General features: G+C 35.5%; 1 protein-coding gene across 1 annotated transcript in view; it reads left to right on the forward strand.

The window, feature by feature from the left end:
• Nucleotides 1–22,155, forward strand: part of ANO4 (anoctamin 4) — a gene marked incomplete at both ends in the record, with an annotated part of 124,073 nt that overhangs the window by 15,472 nt on the left and 86,446 nt on the right. The window contains 3 exons of the mRNA XM_084287253.1: nucleotides 458–568; nucleotides 8,590–8,726; nucleotides 14,881–15,039. Of these exons, the coding sequence (XP_084143379.1) occupies nucleotides 458–568; nucleotides 8,590–8,726; nucleotides 14,881–15,039 (407 nt within the window). The remainder of the gene's footprint in view (nucleotides 1–457; nucleotides 569–8,589; nucleotides 8,727–14,880; nucleotides 15,040–22,155) is intronic.

Here is a 22,155-nt window from a genome sequence, read left to right on the forward strand (position 1 = left end):
TTCCATGCTCTTTTTATCTTAATGGTTGCTTCCTGTCTTGAGATTTATTTTGTCTTTTTGTGTGTTAGTGTGTTTTTTATTTTACCACAGCTGTTCCTGTAGTGCCATGTCATTTGTAACAACACCTCTTGTCTGTTTTTGTATTTTGGAGTTCGTTTTCTGGATGGTATGGTGAGGAGATGCTCATGGTGTGGTGGCATATGTTCTTCTGTATGAGGAACACACCAGTGGTGACTCTGCATCATTGCTGATAGCAGGAAATATTGTCGTTTCATTCTATGTAGCTTTAAATCAGTCCTGGTTATATTGAAAGCTGCTTGAAGAAAAATTGTTTCTGCTATAGGAAAAAAAAAATAGGTAGCATTATCCAATGTGTGTGTTCCCTCACCTGAAAGCCCCTTGGCTGGATTTTCTACTGCACTGTCACAAACCCCATCAATCTCTTCAATTTCTTCAGAAGGAACAGAGGATTTGCAGGTTAACCAGTTGGAAACGCAAATATGGATAAAACCAGACGTACAGAAGACAGATGTGGACTTTTCAGAAATTCTTAATGCAATACAAGAAAGTAAGTTATCACTTGGATGTAAAATCAAGTATACAGTCAAAGAATCAATTGCAATGCAATAAAATTTTAACTGAAGGAACATACAAAGTAACAAACTGAATGATAAGTGAGTATGTATAACTAAAATTAGTGAGAAATTTCAATAGGCAGTAAAGGACAGTAATAAGGACAGTAAAAAAAATCTTAATATCAGAGAAGTTATAGTAAAATTTGGATTATTATGTTGCTAAGGAATCCAGCAGTATATATTTCCTATGCAGAAGTAATGAGATATATTGATTCATGTTACTTTAATCCATTCTTGAATGGCTGTGTGAATTAACATTGACATATATATGCTTCAGTCTGAGATCTAAGACTAGATTTGAAGTTTCATCTGTTACAGAGTATTGGGATATATTCACATTTTTGCATCTGGCAACTTTTGGGACCAAAAGTGATAAGCTCAACATGACAACCAAATGCCTGCATGTCTTAGACAGTGTGTGGAACTCTCTCTTATCACATGTAGTATGATGTGGTCTGAGAAGTGATTAGTCCACCCTTCTCAAATTTAACTGCATAATACTCTCAAGACTTATGCTAGAAAAAAATACTAGTCTTATTAACAAAGTCTGAAGACAGCCCACCCAAAGACTGATGCAAAACTAGAATCTAAATGAATCTGGAATTTCAGTGAGAATTTTACATAATAGGTTGAAAAAACAAAACGCATGGCATAATGACATTGGTAGCTAGCTTCCTACTTTCCCTTTTTTCCAGTTTTATTTTAAATTGGGAGTTTTATGTAACAATTTTCTAAAGCAAGAAATAACAACTTACATTCTTGAATGCTGAAAGGCATATAAGAATGTTTAAAACCTTGTGCTCCTCTTGATTTTTATGAGAGTCAGTACCTATGCACTGCTAGAATCAAGGCATTTGGTGATGGTATTAGTTTGGGTATGGTAGGGAAACTCTCAGGTTAGTTAACAACACAGGTAATCATTTGAAAATGAATCACATGGTTATTGAAGTTGTATATTTAGGATGAACTCTGTTTTTTCTACCTTACAAGGCTTTTCCCATCTGGAAACATCAATATGAAATTTTGCTTTCTCCCTTCTTCTCCTCACCCCATTAATATGTCACAGCCCAAATACAGGCCTGGGGCAAGTTGTGGATGTGTACTGAAGAGGCTGAAAAGACACTATAGTCTTTCAGAGACTGAATAGACAAGATAGATAAAAAAAGATAAGCAGATTCTGTTTGGGAAGAGACTACATCTGAATACAAGAAGCTATTATTTTCTCCATTTCAAGCATGTGGTGGAGTAGAATAAAAATGCGTGATTTGATTAAAACAATTAGATGCCAAGATTAGATTTATTAACAATGCTTTTCAAAAACAGATTCTTATTTAAATTGCCAGATCTCATCTTCCCTTGGTGCTATGCCATACTTCAATAGCATACTCTCTCAATAGCATACTCATACATCCCTGTGCTGAATAACCTGAAATTTCTATTCAACAGGGAACAGATTTATTTAAAACCTCAAATGTTTAACTTCTAGAAAAAACTCCTAGTTCCTTTTAAAAGTATGCCATTTTTCTGTGGTTATAAAAAGGAGATTAATCTGACTCAATCTCAGGGGTTTGCAATGAAGATATAGACATCTGAATTCATTGCCTAAGATCCTTTTACATTCAATAGACAGTAAAAAAGGTGTCTATATCCAGCTTGTCTCATTTTAAAGTAGCTAATATAGATTACATGACCTGAAACTTGAAAGTGGCTATTTCTCTCTGTTGTCTGAAGATGGAATTTAAGGAGATAAGCTACTTTAAATCAGTCCCATAGCTTAAGCGCAAATTTCTTCACCATGGATATGTGTGTGCATGTAGGTGAAACCTACCTTATGTAAAGCAAATATTTGAAAGTGATTATTGCATATAAACTGAATAGAAATAGGATCTAAGTTGTTTTAGCAATTTGAATATAATTTCAAACCTAAATGGCATTAGACAAAGAGTCTTAATATTCTTAAAAAAAAAAAAAAAAAAAAAAGAAGAATTATCATTTTGATTTAAATATTATTTTAGAGTCATTTGAAAAGGATGAAACTTTTAAAGGCTTGATACAGTGTTTTTCATTATCCATTTGGTGTTGGGAAGTTAACCTCTGTAACCTTCAGATACATTCTGTTGTGAAAAGATGAAAGCATCGCTATGGCTGTACAACCTGGTTTGCAATGGCTTGTTACATGTCGAAGGGAGTATCTTGTCACCTGCAGTCTGTTGTGAATAGCAAATAATTAGGATAAAACAGGCCTAAATATTCTTTCCAGAGTAGTTGCTCCAAATAGTCATTGTTTTATTCCCAGTGGTTGTTAGTACTAAATGAAAATTTAAAAGGGCTAGTGATGCTTTTAAAGATCACATTTTTTTCTTCCTAGCATGAGTTTTCTGAGCATTTCACTTTTCAGGATCTGTTTTCTGTAAATGTAGCCAGCTGGTATATCTTTCTGTTTGGTATACTGACAAGTGTGATCATTCAATAGCAGAGATTTTTTTATTATTTTTTTTTTTAAATTACCTAAAACAGTTTGGTCAAAAGCTATTTTTTTAATTTCTATCCTGAATCTCTCTTGGACTGCAAATGAAGATAAAAATTTACCATCGTATTATTTACTTTTATGTTAATATAATATTATAAAAGAATTAATAGTTATTTCTACTGCTTCCAAGCTAAAGTTTACACTTGACTACCATAGTTCATGTTAAAGTCTTACACACATTTTTCCAAAGATTTCTGCTAAGTCTTTATAAGTTTCTTCTTGACCACAGTATACTCAGAAATTATCATCAGCCTATCAGAGTCTGGAAACCATAATCTGAAAATGGTTATGAACATGCACTGTAAAATATAGGATTGCACTGGGTATAAAACTGCCAAACCAGGTGATGCATCTGGCCTTGCCTTGGCTGAGAAGGAGCCAAAGCCTGCTTGGGCAGGACTATGGGGAGCTGGAGCCCAGCCCTGCTGTGGCCTCAGTGGTGCACGGGTTGACGGGCCCAGGGGTGACATGGGGTCCTGGACCTGGGGCAGGGTGGGGAGATTCCTGGGAGTCTGGCCAAGGACAGTCATGGCTAGGGGTGCCCTCAGCACCCTAACAGAAGCTGGCAAAGGCTTTCATGGCTGTTTTCTAGTTATTATCCTGAAAATATAGACTTCATAGAATCATGGAGTCATAGAATCAAAGAATCATAGGATGAATTGGTTTTGAAGGGAAAACCACTTTTCTTATGGAAAAGTGGTAAACGATTGTGTTAGTGAAAAGACAACTCTGATTTCAAAGCTCTTTTCAAGAATCCCTATAATTTGCTTCAATGTATGAAACTTCTTTCCATTGCCATTGCAGTAATGTCAAAATTAAGAAATTTCTGGCTTTTCAGAGTATTTCTCACCATCCAGTTTACACTGACTCCCACAGTGTTTAACAGAAAAAAAATAATAATAATTTTGTTATGTCATTTTTCCTCTCCTAGTCTGGAAGTCAGAAATCAATGAATTTCCTGAGACAGAGTAATTTATCACTATGTAATAACTGAATTTAATACTTAACATGAGAAAAAGGTCTGGGCTGTGGTCACTCTAGGATGTCCACCTTGCAAAAACATTGGTGTCTTGTACCTGGCAGGCTTACTGAGTGAATGAAAATGTTTGTATACAAAAAATCCATCATAATGAAGTAAAAACATAACATGTAGTACAACAAGATGCAGAAGGAGTCTTGTTTTTTCAAACTTTTCTGCTTCTCAAGTCTCTGAAAACCAGCTATTTTTTACTCAGGGTTTTTATTAAGGAGTATTCTCCAGTACTAGTGGTTTTAAACTCAATGATTTTCACCACCATCTACACATAGGAATGTCATCTACTTATAAATATTGCAAATATGAAGTTTTAAAGAAATTCATTCTTCAACGTTACTGATAGACCTAAAAGTCTCAAAGGACAGCTTCTGCAATGTTGATCTACAGCTTGAATTATCCAAAGTTAAAGTATACCCTGTGGTATGGTGTGACACTTGGTAACAGAAGAGATGTTAATTGACAGAAACATAATAATTCCATCTTGTCAAGTATTAGTCAGGTCCTATTTTTGAAAGAATGTTCTTATTTTTAGGCACCTTGGGTTTTGAGTGTCCATCTTCAGAAGGTAACAGTATTATCTTACCTTGCTTTTGAGTACTACCAAAAGCAGCCTCTTGGTCCAAAGAGGTTTTTAGAACCACAGAGATTTCACAAAGACTCTTTCTCATCATTTCCTAGGGTTCAGTTTTCACAATATGTGATTCTGCTACATTTGGTGTAAAAATATTTATATAAACTATTTTTTTTTTAACTCTTCAAGGATTCTGAATTATAAAGTCACTTTGTTTTGTTTTATTTTGTTTTGTTTTGTTTTTCACAAAATGAGAGGGAGAAATGAACCTACATAATGAAGCTAATCTTAAGTTATATGTGGGGTTCTTGATTTCTCCTGTAGTAATGTACACGCTGCTCTACATTGCTGTTAAATTTCACTGCCTGAAAAGACATGACTAGATACTAGCACTAGTCTGTCTCCCAAATGATAGGCCAAAAGCACATATATAATAAAATTATTATGTATCAGTCTGTTAAGATCATTTGGGGATATCTATGTATTTATATAGTGGTCTGAGGGGAACAGAAAAAGTGTAGCTGTGATTATGACTTTAGCAGCAGTGTTAGACTGTTCATGTTCATTGTAGAGGAGTAGCTGAGAAAGGTACAGCCAGCAGAAGAGTTGGGTTGGAAGTACCATCACCATTATTAAAGTGAAGCAACTAGGATTTGCTTTTTTAATTATTTATTTGGTTTTGTGGAACAATATTTTATTAAACAATATATTTAACTGATGAGATTTGGGGTAGAAAGATGTTCTCAGCAAATGTTTCAGCCCCATGTTTAAGGTCCATGCCTGAAATACTGGGAGTTTATCTTGGAGAAGCATCAAGGGAAGTGCATTGTACAGATCTCCACATTCTCACCGGCAGCATAACTTCACCATGACTGGAAGATAGTCATAGACACATATAGCGCTGATAAGATAGTTCAGCACATCTCTTATTATAGAATCATAGAATCATTAAGGTTGGAAAAGATCTCCAAGATCATCTGGGCCAACCATCCCACTATCACTCTTCACTACTTATTCTGTTTACTGAAGCTACCAACCTGCATGCCAATTATCTGTATACTTTTGATACTAGCAGCTTTCTACTACAGGCAGGGCAGTCTGGATAGGTCCTGGTAGCTAATTTCACTAGCCAGCTGAGATGCACTGCTTCCACAACTTCTACTCTCTGCTGATATGGGCTGGATTTTAAAATGACCTTGAAATAAGATTTTGTGTTCCTCACAAGACCTCATATTAATCCAGTAATTCTTTGCTTGAAACCCCCAAACATATTCACTCTCTTACACACCAGCTTGTGTATCTCAAACACCCACTTAAAAACATCTGTTTTGCAAGCCAAAGCATTACTGGCACTTCAGGAAGCAGCAATTTTAGTATCTCAAATGTCTCATCAGTTATACCAGGGCAGTCTTCACAGCAGGACGAGCAGATAGTTCAAATTCCCTGGAGGACAGCATACAGGCAAAACTTCTTTCATTTCTACATCTTTCATTGCCTGTGTCTGCAACAGATATAAGTCTCTCATAATCTTCAGAGTTTCACTGTTTCACTGCTTAATTATTTTTTGCATTCTTTTTCTCACAATTCTTTTCAGACTATGCTGAGGTGTTGATCACATACAGATTAATGTATCTCTTTTTTTTGGAGGCGCTCTTCTGGGTTTCAGTTCACTGAAGTTTCAAATTAATTCAAAATTTCTTCTATTCCAGTAGTTCTCTATGTTGAGCATTGAGATGAATTCTCCTCATATGAACATGTATGCAAAAGCTGGTCGTGATCTACATTCAGATTATTAGTTTACAGGGTGGAATGTTCAAATCCAAAACTGTTAAACTCGAGTAGTATGTTATCCTAAAAACGGATAACCTGGCACAGAATTTCTTATTGTTATGATGCCTAGATAGAAAAAAAAATGCTGTTATAAGTATTAAAAATTCTAACATCCAAATTACACTGCTCAGGTTGGTTCATTAGCCTAGTATATAGGATGGATTAATTTGGATATGAATTATAATTATGAATTAACTTTTCTGTTGCTGCTGAAAATATTAGTGGCCTCACAAGCTAGTGTACGGCAATCTAAAATGCAAGGTATGTTCTTGACACTGTCTTCATTATGCATAAAAATGAAGAAGAGTTCTTGAATTTTTAAATAGGGTCTTCTTTTTTATCTACCAGACTTTAGATACTGTACAAGGCTCATGCAAAAAGAGATCAATGTTTGTGATTGACAGGAAAAGAATAATATATATAAATTGCAGCATATGTTCATATCCAGGACAAATATTATGAAGAAAACTTTCTCTGGCTTGTGATAGTGAAGAGCAGGATACCTGAAGACACTGTGGAGTCTGTAGCACTGGAGATTTTTTTAAAAAGATTTCTTAAAATAAGCTGTAACCCCATGAAGAAGGGAAGGGTGAAAAGGAGGTCACAAAGTGTTCATGATGTCTGGGTAACAGTTAATGGCCTTTAATTTCTGGTGGCTCTTCAGTCTCTCCATAGTGAAGGAATGGGAATTTACACCTGCAGCCAGTAGATAGAAATGGAGCTAAATTGCCATCAGCAATTAGGAGATTTTTGGCTGTTCCCTGTTAATATAAATTCATATCAACAGGAATTACAACTGCCTGTCACCTACTTAGGGGAGCTGCAGAAAAGCAAAAGGACCAGGAGGATATTGCACAACATAAAGAGTCCAAAAGTCAGTCAGGTTTGTAAAACAATGAGGAATAGTGGGCTAGAAAAATTTCTGCCAGGAATGATGATTATTTGATAATATCAAATTATCAAATTTCCCTTAGTTAGGGAAAGAGGCTCATCAGCTGACCTTGCAGGTTCCCTCCAACTGTTATGACTATACTGTCATAATTCTGAGTTTTGCCTATGAATCATGAGGCTGGAGAGGTGAAGTCTGCACAGCTAAGGCTTGGTCCTCAGCAAAGACATCTTTCTTCTCCCCACATGCATCTTTTCACCATTCTTTCACCCCAGATCTGCAGCCTCCAGGGTGCAGCAGTGGACCATTCTGGCTGCAGCCTGCCTGCCCCATGTATCCCATCTGATAGCTACTCAGTCTTTGAAGCCATGACCCTTATGTGGAACTGCAGATGTGTACAGCCACTCTGCCCACAGCTTCACATTACCTCCTTACTCAGCAGAGCAGGGAATGTCACCCTAAAGCTAAATCTCCTCTGATCTTGAGTATAGTGTCAGCATCTAACACATTCCTAGCCTTCCTTTTTTTTTTTATTATTTTTTTCTGTTTAGTTTTAATTAAAATAGCTTCCTAGAGACTTAAGCTATTGTTTCATGCATATCTTAGGGTTGTGCAGTAGGTAGATCTGAATATGCTAGCATTACATGTACCAAAACATACCAAAATGTACAAAGGCAATCATCTGCTCAGGCTCATTTATTCAGCGTCTTTCAAATCGCAGTACTTATGTGAAGTCTTCTGCCGTGGATCTGCGCAACTTCTAACTGGATACTTTTTGTAGTATGTTAAAAATACCTTCCTTATAGAAATAAATTTTTAGAGGCCATAATAATCCAGAAAGCAATCGTTTAGCTACTTATCCCAAGAGAGAAGCCAAGCAGATAGCTAATGTATGTTTTACTGTGACAGATGATTACTTATTTGACATCAGAGAGATACTATGGTATCCTAAATCTTCATTAATGTGCATCAGGAGATTTTAAGCTTAACATAGTAGATACTTATAGCAGAACTAAAAAGTGGGATTGTTATGTTATACTCAGTGTCTTCATTTGGCTCAAATGTGATTTGAACATATGTTTTTATTTTTGTTTTTAGTAGCTAAGGATGTCAACATTTTTTTTGATGAGTTAGAAGGTGTGAACAGCCCTTCCAAAGATGATGATTCCCTGCTTCACCATGGTAACTTGACCAGTACTTCTGATGATGCCAGCAGGTTGGAAGTAGTGGGAGAGGTAAGAACATAGAAAATTATTAATATGATGGTCATTATAAAAAGGGAATAAATGTAGTTTCATTTAAAATCTCATTCTCTTCGAGACATCTTTTATATGACCTTTGCTATGGGGATTGTTTTTCCATTCAAAGATTATAATCTTCATTTATAATTTTAAGATTACAATCTTAATTTGAGACATCAAATATCTCAAACTCAAAATAGATTTTACTGACTTCATGCATACCCACTGAAAAGTCTATACAGGCCTTTGTTGTCTACTTGTTTTCTGAACCAGCCAGGTCTAATGTTTCACTGCTTCTGAAAATATTGGGGAAAAAATGCCTATATTAATCCCTTAGGGGAAAGGAAGAAAGAGAAATTGTCATAAATCTCTTGTGAGAGGTACTTGGTATCAAATACGTGACATATTCCCATCCAATAAAGAACAGAAGAAACTTGATGGTGCATAATGGTGATGCAGAGAACATACTGGGGAGGTATGTTCATTGCATAGTCCCTTTTAAATAAAGTCTTAATGGAGGCAAAACATTATAGGCTAAAATATGAAGAATTGGGCTGAAATTCTTTTTTGTGTCCTGCATACAGAAAGAACATGATACCCTTTAACTTTACTTTGACTGCCCTACAGCTCATAAATGCTAGGTCTGTCTCCTCAGGGAGTGAAGAGTCCAGGGACTCACCTCTGGCCCTGAGGCCTCCTTTCCCCTGCCTCAGGAGTGTGGCTGTATCTAGAGTACTTACTTGGAGTGGTCTGTTGTTACCTCCGAGCTGTGCCTGAGGATTTTTTGGCAGAGCACTGACTGGCGCAGACCAGAACTAGCAGGAAACATACTAACAATTAAGAAGCATGGATGACCATAAGGCGTTGTTGTAGCCCCGGCCCTGCCCCTCTCTTGTTTACTGGTTTAGATAGGATTTAGAAGATATAATTACAGACAGTGTCTTTCTTAGGATCTAAAGTCTTTTGTGGTGCAAGCTATTTTGTAAAACACTGCTGAGGAGAGAGTCAGAGATTTTCCGTGTGCTAGAATTTCAGCATTCATAGAGCTGTGCTCCTGGAATGTTTAGACAGATAATTAAAGCAACTAAATTCAGGCCATCCAGAGATATGTTTGACCTTGCTCACAATTTCATCTTCCCCTTCTCTCACTGCTCTTCCACTGCTTCCCATGCAACTTGCAAAGGGCCCTCTCCACCTGCTTGCATTATAATAGGGTAACCTGACATAATATTCTTGTGTAGTGTTTTGTGATCATGTACCACATGGTGTCTAACTAAAGGACTGGGTAGAAGGCACGTGGTCTTTGCATGTTGAGGAGGAAAACTAAACAGAAGATGATCAAGAGGACAAACGATGACAGAGAGCAATATATGCTGCTGTTAATTTAGCAATGCTGCAAAACTGTTTTCAACTGTTTTATGAATCTTTGTTATTTTTTAAAGGGAAGGTGAAAATGTCTGAGGAATTTCCTAGTTGAACAGATTTATTTTTTTGTGTACCCATAACCATAGAAAAGACATAGAAAAGAGCAATGTAGGTAATGTATATGTATAAGAGAAAAATAAAGGTGGTGGGGGGAGAGAGAAAAAAAAATACCAGAAAATTGAGAATCTTAGTTGGAGCTAAGGGATGCTGTAGCCTATGAAAAACATTTCAATGTCCATGTAGGCCCCTGATTAACTGCAGAATGAAATGATACTGTTTAGCTGTTGCTGTTTCAATCCATTAAAATTAATTTATATTACAAAAACTTTGGAGAAAAAATATACGAAGGTTTCTTTTCAGTTTGTTTAGCTGACAAGATAAAATATTGTTTGCTTCCATTGTTAATGCTTGACCAGAAGATCCCATGAAAAGTTTATGGATGGAGCTTTATCAACAGTTCCTTCACAGATACAGAGCCAGATAAGGATTTGGCTTGCCCTTTGGCCAAAAATATGTAATTTCTTAGTTTTACATTTCATTTGGACACAGCTGAATTAAAAATTAGATGTTACCATGTTTGCATTGATCAAAAAAAAATTAGGTATTACTTATACATTTTAAAATCTAAATCCTAGGACATATTGTCAAAATGCAGCAGAAAGAAGGTAAAAAGTAAAGGTAAAAATGGTTTAGGAGCTGTACTCCAGGTATGAATGAATTCAGCTTTTTGTTCTATGGAGTATTAAATTATCCTTCTGTATATAAGGAATGGAGAATAATGGAACTGGTATAAAATCTGTCTTCAAGTTAAATTAGTGTATATGGCCCATTCTTGAGATTTCAGCTAATTGAAGTAGTTTTGATATTTAAGCTGTAGAAGTCACCCCTACAGTCTTCACTTTAAACTCAAACTTCTGATGATATTTGGGTGTAGTGTTATTAACATTGTGCAAAATAATGTTAGTTTCAACATTCTTTTTTATAAAATTGAAATTGCACTAGAGGATATGGCCAAAAAAATGCTATTCATACTGCAAATAAAAATTCTGATGTTCTTTATGGCACTTCTGATACCCAGCTTCAGCTCAGTTTTCTTGTGTATATTTTCCAGAATATTTGCCAACTATATCATTTTTCCATCAAATTCCTGTCTTCAGTGATCAGGATGGCTGTAGAAAAACTCTATTTAAACTTTCACAGAAAACTAGAAATCTGTTACTTTTTAACTTTTAACTTTTAGGCACTTGATTTTGCAGCCTAGATAATTTCATTATTTAAAAAGCTCTATGTAATTTAATATATTATGATGTCAAGAAGAATATACTGACCAGTGGAGATATATGAAAAAATACAGTTGCAGTAACCACAAATTATAATCTAAATGGGTAAAATGACATTACAAAAAAGAACACATGGGGAAAGTACACTTATATTTTGATTAGAACTGTACTGTAAAAACTGAGTAGTCCTGGCTTCTTCTGTTTCCACAAAAGTTACCACAAGTATTAACCACCTCTACACACTGTGAAGTTGCATGCAGGGCACTGTAATTTCAAGTAGCCACAAACAACAGGAAAAGATGATCTCTTTAAAATTCAAGGATCTAATCTTAATTGAACACTCATATTGATAATAACTAAGTACCATAGTAACTAGCAATGAAGAAAAAATATAATCTGTCATTAAATTAGCAAACACCAGAGTCCATTCTGATTTATCTTGTAGAAGACCTACAGATAAAACTTTGAATTTCCTTATTTTCTTAACTGCACTTTTGTTTAAAAAGTTTCATTTAAAATCTCTATAGCTGTCAGGATTACAAATTTTCTGATTTGGGGTACTGAAATATTTGGAGTAAACCTTTAGTCTAAAGACTTACAAACATGTATGTGTGTATGAGTCATATGCCTATGAATATTAACAGCTGCCAGTTGAGGGTCTGAGGATATGAGAACTAGTGTGTTCCTTGAAAAAGAATTTCAAATCACACAACTTTGGATATGCGTACTGCAATCAGACCTACAAAGATAGACAGAAATACTAAACTTATTGCTAAAGTGAAGTCTTCCCTGTTCTGCCACTATCTTTTGGCATACTTCAGGTGAAGGAATGGAGATTTGACACACGTAAAGTAAAAAAGTAGGACTACAGAAGCTGCAGTCAAACCCAGCTCTAAATTTTATTTATTTATTTTTTTAATCAGTGCAGGAAAAGTGAATTTTGAAGTCATTACAGAGGTAAAGAAGAAATGATATCTGGAAGGGGTGAATTCCAAGATGACAGAAAAGTCTCTGTCTAGAATAGTGGAAGCCAGGAATACTACGGACACTGCAAAAACCCTGCAACTGCTATTTCCTAATGCTGCAAAACCAGCTTAAATGTCTCCATATTATATAAGATCTCTGCATCCTCAGAGTATTTATAAGTACAAGTTCAGTCTATAAATCCTCTTTACAGGCTAGAACAGCTATAAGAAGGCAGCAGCAAGGGTTTCTTCTCGGAGTCCATACCGGTCAAATAAGAGTCAAATTACTCTGGATTTGTCATACTATATTTTTAAAACAAAAAAGGACTTCCAAGTACACACAAGGGTGAGATGTACTCCACCTGATAATGGCCAGTGAGTCTCATGAACTAAATTAGAATTTACCCAAAGTAAGCCCTCAAGCCTATATGGTGTGGGCAGCAGGCCCTCCACCCAGATTATTTTAATCTACTCTATGAGCCCATTCCTATGGCACTGCTTTACTTGATAAAATACATGTAGTGTCTGTGGGACTTACAGAACAGGAAGTATGGCTCAGCAGAAGGCTTAGAAATCAGAGCAGGACCACCAAGCTGCCCCCCGACTCTAAATCTGCCACACCCTTTTATTTAAATACCCTTTTGGGTTTTTCATGTCTCGTCAACATAGAGAGTGTTCCTGAGCTGTTTTCATATTTAATGCTCTGTGAAAAATACTTCTGATATCCTGATAATAACATTTGTCAGCATGATATGCAGTATAGATATAAATGGTTTGTTACTGTTATTTCCTTCAGGCTTAAATCTTTTTTCTTGCCTTCATTTTAAGCCCAGAGAACTGCTCCCACTATATTAAGTCTGTATTAAGCTGTGTCAGGAGTCAGGCACTGTAATAAAAGAATCTTAGAAAAATTTGCCTTTCTGTCTTCAGTAAACAGGGTATACCAAAGGGATGGGATATTTAGGATGCTTTCTTTTTCTTTTTTTTTTTTTTTTTTTTTTTTTTTTTTAAGTAAATGCACACTGAGAATTAGGAAAGCAGTTTACACTGAACTCCTTGAATGGGAATATTGTTTTTGTTTTGTTTTGTTTTGTTTTGTTTTTCAGTAAGAACACTTGACCTATTATTATTATGGCAAATATGTTCGAGTTTTGTGATTTAAATCAGAAAGCAATTCTCCTAAGAGAAAGTATTTTGCAAATTTCCTACTTTTCCTACAAGTGAAAGGTGAAATATTATTTTTTTCAGAGATAAGATCCTGTATTTTTGGGCATGGCTTTTTATGGCAGGAATGATTTAGCAAATTGTAGGAAAAGAAAGAGGAATTAGCCTAATCCTCCCTTCAGCTTGGAGTTCAACTCATCTTAAGATCCCTGGAGTCCCTGCCCATTATCTTCCTCTGAGGGAGAGCTCGTTGTTTCTGTGTATATAAAGTGCCATGGATTCCATTCACTGTGTAAATTTCTTAAATGAAAAAGTCCAAATTCACAAACTGACACATAGTTTCAACTTGTTTGAAAGCAAAAGCTTAAACACTGGGCAAGATTTAGATTATGTGGAAGTAGTGTTAAATTGTGAGGAAATTCATGTTTGTATTCATGAAATTTCATTTCATTTCATTTCATGAAATTTCATGAAATTTCATTTCATTTCATGAAATTTCATGAATTTCATTTCATGAATTTCTAAAAAAGACCAGCAGTTTGCCTCTCAGATCTCAGGAGAGGGACCCGCCTGACCTCTTCTTAACAGTGAAATCATCTTGTTTCTTTCTCTCAGAGCAAACTTTTGAACAGACACATTCTTTGCTGGAAATAGCAAAAAATATATATTCATTTTATGTACTGCTAGACCAAACACTAGGAATTATTTTCAAATAAATTCAGTGGGTTTTCTCAGCTTTTTCATAAGCCAATAAAATTCTGTAGTTAGTTTGATAAAGTATGGTGAAGTAGGTACAAGACTTCCATCTCCTTTTCTGTGTCCTGTGAGGCAGGGGAACTACTGTTATCACAAAGCAACGAGTATCTCTGCACCAGGTTTTAGTGTTTATTAGCACAGTGAATGTTTGAGCCATTGTTTATTTTTCTCTTGCATATTCTACCATACTAAGTTCTTTCAAATTTAAATTTCAATTATGTTATTTTCTGCTTTGAAGAGAACTTCTCTGTCAGAAGTAATTCCTCATTTTCTGGAAGGTGACAGGGGAGGAAGGTTGACTTGCATTCTCTGTTCTTTCCTATCCCTATCTCAACAAATATCTACCTAAGAAGACCTCCTGGTTTTGAACTGGGGAAGTCTGTAGTCCTTTCAGACAACTTCAGACAACTGTATGTAAAACACCGAACGACTTTGAACAACTTGTTCTGATTCCTTATCTTTCCTTTTAAGTATTACTGAAAATTGTTGATGCAAATAGTGATACAGCAATTACCAAGGATAATTAACATTACTGAAATGTTTAACTTTCTCTTACAGGAAGTACCTGATAAAAACAAAGCCAATGGACTATATTTTAGAGATGGGAAATGTCGAATTGACTACATCCTGGTATATCGAAAATCCAATCCACAGACAGAAAAGAGGGAAGTATTTGAGAGAAATATCAGGGCAGAAGGACTTCAAATGGAAAAAGAGGTAAGAGAGTTTCCCTGGGGAAAAAAAATAATAATAAATAAATCAACATTTAAAGCTGGGCAGTATATGGTTTGTATTTACTCTGAAACTCCTTTGTTCTGTTGGAGTAGTGGAAAAGTGCTTTTAAACATGCCTAAAAATAGACTAGTTATTGCCAGAGCAGCAGGAAAGCATAGCTTAAAGGAAAATCAGACACATGGACTGAAGGCCAAAACAGGCCATTACAGTCATCTTTTTCAACCTGATGCACAAGTAGGCCATAGAATTTCATCCACTGAGATGTGCAGTAGAGAAAACAAGTGCTGGGTTTGGATGGCCTAAATTCTATGGAGTACAATCTGCACTTCTTCACGTCATTTTCCTTTTAGCCATCTTCCTGCTCCACTCCTTGCTGAGGCTCTTGGTATTTTTTCCAAAGACCCCTGCATTCCTTTTCCTGTCAGCTTAGGCACAGGAACTTAGGTGGTATTTTTGTAGCTTGAAAACAGACTAAAATCTCTCCTACTTTCATAATCCTAAACATCAAAATAATTGAACAGTACATATGAATCTTTTATGTCAATGCTATTTCTAGCACAATGACCTAAAAAAGTGAATCTTTTCTGGACAGGAGTATAAAATGAATGTAATCTGTCTAAAAGTGTATTGACAAGATAGATAGCAGGAACAGGGCTCAAAGAGACTCTTTTCTGCCTATGTTCTTTTAAACACACTTTCTTGTGTGTGTTTAAACAGGACCTAAGTCTCACTTTCATGTAGAATAGATATTCTGAATACTTAGCTTTACTAGTGCTTGACCAAGTGCTTACACTGATATTGATATGCATTGTTGTGCTGTCACTGATGCAAAAGGTACAGGAATTTTCAGGTTACAGGCTTTGGTCAACTATGTAAGTGCTGTACATTTTCTCCCCTTCTGTCACTGAATACTTGGTGTATGTATAGATATTCTGCCTGTGTGCTTGAAAGGCACACTCCTTCTCAGAACACTGGGGGAAGGAATGAAGGAAGGGAAGCTGTTTCTCTCCAATATAATGACAATGTTTCCTTTCTTCTTTTCCTTGCTTTTTTTTTTTTTTGTTGTTGTTTGTTTATTTGTTTGTTTTTTGGTTTTAATGAATGAACACAGTTACTGGTAGGTATAACTGTATAAATACATGTCACTATTTACATCAGTTACCATACCATGCAGTTACTTGAAATAACCCGGAAGTTAGCATCCTTGATGCTGCAGTAGTTGCTAGATGCTTTAAATGGCAGCCATTATTCCCTTATTACTTTTGCTTCCTGTAAAGGTACCAAAGTCTGTAAGAGTTATATCCTAAGACCTAAGAACATGGGAGCATTTCTGTGGTTGTTCAGCTTCACATCTTAGAATTCTGCTCTACTTCCACCAGGAGAGACACTGAAAATGTCTGAAGTTTGGACAGAAAGTGAACATAGAATGAATTTTCCTAATTGATAAACAGTTTTGTCTGTCCAACAGTTTTGAATCACTCTTTTGTTACTTTGTGATTTTTGCAGATCTTGCCATTTACTACTGTGCTAAGCTCAGCAGTGAAAGTTATGAAATCATTTTATATTTTAAGTATTATGAAACTTATTGCAGCATTCTGTACAGAGAACTTTTTCAACTTAATGATTTAAGTGCTTACTATAGACTTTTCTTGTAGCTTTCAAGCCCATTTACTTGGAGTTTGCTGCCTAGGCTGCATGAATGTTCTGCCTATTTGATTATTCATTTCAGTTTCTATTATGCTACAGACATTCAGCTTTATTTCTTATTAAGCTCATTTGGCCTTGGTGTGACTTCTTGCCAACATCAGTAATTGTACATTTCCTAAATTCAGAATGATCAAAATGAGGCTGTGCTACATGACTCAAGCTAGGATACCGATCTTTTTAAATGTATGACTCTGACCTAAAATTAAAACTTAACATGTATATTTTATGACCATTTTAGTTTCCAAATTGAATTATAATCCTGAAAGAAATAAGTTCATTCATTGTACACTCTCTCTCCCTTTTTGTAGAGTAAAAATGGTGCTGAAGAACATTTAGATTTAAACTAAGTAGTGTGATTTGTTAATGCTTAGATTATTTCTCATGATTTCTACTTTTCTTTTTTGGTGAGACTACTGACATGAATTTCAGTTCTGGAATATTTTAACAACAGGTCTGTTTCCTAATTGTTGTTCATATGAAATATATTGCTTCCACTGGGAAAATTTTGTTTACAGATAAAATGAGAGAATTGTCTGTCTCTTTGTCCAGACAACTTATATGGAGGCAATAGATTGTAATTGCTGGACTGAAAGAAAGAAACTTTAACATTCCATGAATTTTGTGTGGTGCTGGGTTCATTCTCTTGGATTCCAGCTGCCTATATATTGACATTCAAACACATTAGTCCTTTTATTTTTTTTATTTTTTATTTTTTTAGTGAAATCAGTGTCAGGGAGGAAAACCTCTGGAAAACAGCTATTCACACAGCTGTTTTGTAACCACATTTCTCAGTAACACAGCTGTGACTCTCTGAGAAGCATAATACAGCAAAATACCTAGGAAATGTTGGGTGTAGGGAGTGAAATATTTACTGAACTGTATGTAATGAAAAAGTAAATCTGAAATGAATTCATGACTGTTGAGATAACTTGAGGAACAATAATAGGAACATGTAGCTAAAAAAGAACTGAACAGGTATATGTTTCTGACAGTAGAAAATGGTGATAACTTTTCAGAGGTATTGCCCAATGAATTCACACTCAAATTTTTTGTCTGTACCACACCATTGTGCTATGCAAGTTCTTCCATTTTTTGTGCTCCGTATAACCAGTTGCAGTAAACAAGGGGATCTCAAAGCAAGGAATAGATCACTGAATTAGTGAAAGTATGGAAAATAGAGGTCTAAGAATGAATGCTAACGTAGTGGAACAGCATAGATCTTTTTTGTGACCCTTCTCCTTGCTTTTCTGTGTATATTGAGTCAATTCATATAGGGTTTACTGTGTTGTCCCAGTCCAGCACGGATCACATCCAACACATGTGATGATGTATACAGAAGCTCTATGAACATTAATGCAAAATATAGGTCACTCCAGGAAGAGAGACTATGTTTTCTTTTCAGTGAGATATAAAATTTATTATCTTTATTTGTCCTTTTTACAGCCTCTCACAAGAGAGTATGATATCCTGGCTCTGGGATTCCTGACGACCTCACTGTTTTGATTTTTTAATACTCTTTGAAACAGGCTTGTGTATTGGGTAGAATGTAGAGAACAGTCTTCAAATGAAGCAAGTTCTTATCAGAGATTATAAGATTGCAAACAGGAATTGGTCCTTTTTGTAAATATTATGTAGGACGTGCCCACCAGAGTTAACTGGCAAATGGTTATCAGGAGACAAAGTATGAATGTCCACATTCTGAGGGTATGTTTCATATTCATCCAAGTCCAGGATTACCCTGAGACTACGATCAGCCTGTTGACTCTAAGAAAAAAAAAATACTTTTCTGTTTTATGTAAAAAGAAAATGCAGATTGTCTCTATCATTCAAAATACAGCATTCATCCCTCTGAGACAGTAAATCCCCAGAATTTTTCTGGAAAGCCCATCTTTGCAAGAGAAAATGAAGAGTCAGGATTACATTGGGCACATGGATTTTTCATAGGAATAAAGATTTCTAAATTCAACCTCTTGGTCCAAATCCAGTTTAGTTCCCCTATCCTAAATTATTACTGCGACTTCAACTAATATATTTTATTCCCTATCATAAATGGTGAAGTATAAGTAAGTTGTAAACAGTAAATATGCTGTGCTGGTGTGTATACATAGCTTTTAATAAGGTACTTTAAATCATACTACACTAATAGAGCATGCACAGAGTTAGCCAGCATGGAACAGTTAGCAGGCATTTCTTGTTCACCTGCAGTGTATTTACACTGGACTACAATGCAATTCAAATGCAGGAGAGATTTAAGGTACTGCAAAGAAATCTACGTAGGTTGAACAAAAACAAACTACCCTTGGATTTGTAATTCTTAAAAGAGAAAAACGTTTTAGATTTAAATAATTACTGTATATAGAAAATGAATTGATCCTGGGTAGGATCTAGCCATGTAGCCCTAGGAATAGACTACTTTTCAGTTGAGCTTGGCATGATCTCTTTTATTTTATTTTGCTTCTGATGACTGCACTAAACTATACTTATATATATATATAGTATACTAATATAATAAATTAAACTATAGAGCAGTTGTAATGTACTAAATAAATTTTCCTTAATAATGGTCTCAAATTTTTACTTTATAATTTGTAAGTTGATTTGATACAGACTTTATTTGAAAAGGCATTTGACACCCCAGTAGAAACTGATAGATAGAAATTTGGTAAAGGGAAACTATTCACTTAAGTAGTGAAAGTAGTATTCAGGCCCTGTATTTTATATATTTCATATATTTTGCATATTTATGCATACTAATATTTCAATATAAAACCAGTGAACTGCTTTAAAACAATAGCATTGCTTACCACCCTAAAAAGCAAGTCATTTCATGCTTATTTTATGTGGAATACGTTTCAGAAAGTAGTTTATGATATTTTACAGAAAGCACTCAATCCATTTGGGGTTCTACCTGTACATTGATTTTTGTGTCTCCCACATGAAAGATGTTACTTTAGTGTGCTGGTCCAGTTTTCAGGAACAATCCAAACAGTATGTATTTTGTGTTGCGTGCATGATTAAAATTTTAAACATTGCTACTATAAGTGTCAAGCTGTCACCAGGGCATCCCTAATTGCATTCACTCCATGCCTCAAGCAGGAGCTGACATTTCTGGGGCAACACCTGGCAGCAGATATACAGCTGGTGTATACAATGGGTGTTCTCTGAAGAGAAAGAATAAAAGAAAGGGGAAAAAAGCTCAATATATGCTTCACTTTTATTGTATGAACAAATATCTGCTATCAGGCATAAGCTGTACCTGAATGTTTGTTTTAAGATCTTTTCCAGTAGTTGATGAGTATAATTAGAGGATACTGCTATTTTATGACTTTTCAAGTTTGGAGACAGATGTAGATTACTTCGTGGTGAGGTAGTAGGAGTTCTATAAAGCAGTTTCTCTTAATGTGGCTGTAATTTTGCTCTAGTGGGGCAGGACTTTAGGGGCTAGAAACATGTATTCAGTAAGAGGCATATATTTAGAAGCAACCTGAAGACTGGTTTAAAATGATGAATGTTGTGAGAAATTACAGATGACAGAAAGAGCACACTATATAGTGTCTCTGTGACTCTTGGCTTGTCCCTGAGTGTAAAACCAAAATAGACTTATGACCATGTCAAAGTGAGGTAAAAGTTAGAAATAACAAGTATGAAAAAAACAAGAACTTCAAAGACTGAAACTTTAAATATAGTTATGCTCAGAAAGTGATGATGTGAATATGAGATGTTACAATCAAAAGCTGTTCCTCTTGAGCACAGTCAAATATTATCATCTTTCTTTCTGGCAGAAATGACATCTTCTACTTTTCTTGTTGTTGTTGGTACTGCAGAGTTAGAACAATTATGTCAGACTGATCCGCTTTTTTCTAGCTTGTGCGTCATCATTGCAATTGTTCATGAGAGTCCTGTTACATAAATGTTGCTGCTGATTATGGTTCATGGGCAGAAAAGAATTAAGCTGACTCCCAGGCCCCAAGTGGCATTTTCAGAGCTGAGTGAGAAAAGGTGTTTATAAACTTAGATTATGTAATTTGTTTCTCTCCCTGAGAAGTAGTGAACAATAAAATATCAGTGCCTTCTGAGTGACTATAAGTTTCTTTTTCAGTTATGGGTTCAGTTTATTCATTTACTGAAGGACGATGTTTTGTACATAATTTATTGCTGCTATAGATGTTAATTTAATCAAAGCATACAGTTTATAACAGAGTGCTCAGCCTCTAGCCTAGTAACTATCTGCAGCTTGCCAGAATAGTTTATTTGATGGGCAGGAGCAGGGTGTAGGTCAGGTGAATCATTCTGCCAGGTAATCCTTTTTCCTAGCTGTTATTTTCCTTTGGTCTTCATATCTCTCCCCTGCCATGTTGAACTTACTCTGCACATACCAAAAAAAAAAAAAAACCAAAAAAAAAAACACTATCCACTAGAGGAAAGGGTGTCTAGGGAAAATTTCCACCATGGACATTGTGTCTGCTGTTCTCTGAGCCTTTTTTACAGAGAGGAAGATATCTGTGTGCATGCACAGTGTAATGTTTGTGCAGTATATACCCTGTCACTAGGAAGCACCAGGACAACTGTGTGGGTGATAATCACCCATAGTGCACAGCCATGGTAGGTCAGGCCGCATGGAGGATGTTACTCATGGCTACCAGGATTCCTTTTAGGAAAAACTATATAGCTCTCCAGCCAGGAAAAAATAATAATAATAAAAATAATAAAAAAAGGGTTGCTGACCTAATGAGTCTCTTATTTCTGACACAGTTCATATCTTGCTTTTCTGTTCTATAATAATGTGTGACTTCTTTGCAATGGGGCAGATTGCTGGCAGTCACCTTATCATTTAAGTCAACAGCTCTGTAACTGTTTCTGTCAGCTGAGGGATCTTTTCATGTTAATGCACTTTAAATTACATGGTTTTGTATGTATTACAGTTTGTACGTTCTTTCTTTCCTTGCTGATTTAATTTTAAAAAATACTCAAGGATATTTTCAAAAAGAAGTAAAATCAAGTTATTTCCCATTCTTTTTTCTTTTTAATAAGAATGGAGGACCCTCCTTCTTCTAATTACTCTCAGTGCATCCAGTTGTCCATAATTACCCATATACATCTTTGGGCACATAAACACATGTGCACTCACGTATAGGCACATTGAAAACAAGAATAGCTAGTATCAATCTCAAGATAATGAAAAATACTATGTAGATGTTCCAGTCACTTGACATATGGGAGAGAATTTTGTTTTTGTGCTAGATCTACAATGAGTGTAACAGTAACCTGTGAGTAACAGTGACATGGATATCCTCCAGTATGAATAACTTGCATTCGGGCAACATTAGGATTTCTTGGTCTTTGGAGAAGATCAGGAGTAGTTCAATGTTAATCTACTACTGTAACTAATAC

The sequence above is a fragment of the Netta rufina genome, assembly GCF_964035555.1.
Source record: "Netta rufina genome assembly, chromosome: 1".
Taxonomy (NCBI): Eukaryota; Metazoa; Chordata; class Aves; order Anseriformes; family Anatidae; genus Netta; species Netta rufina.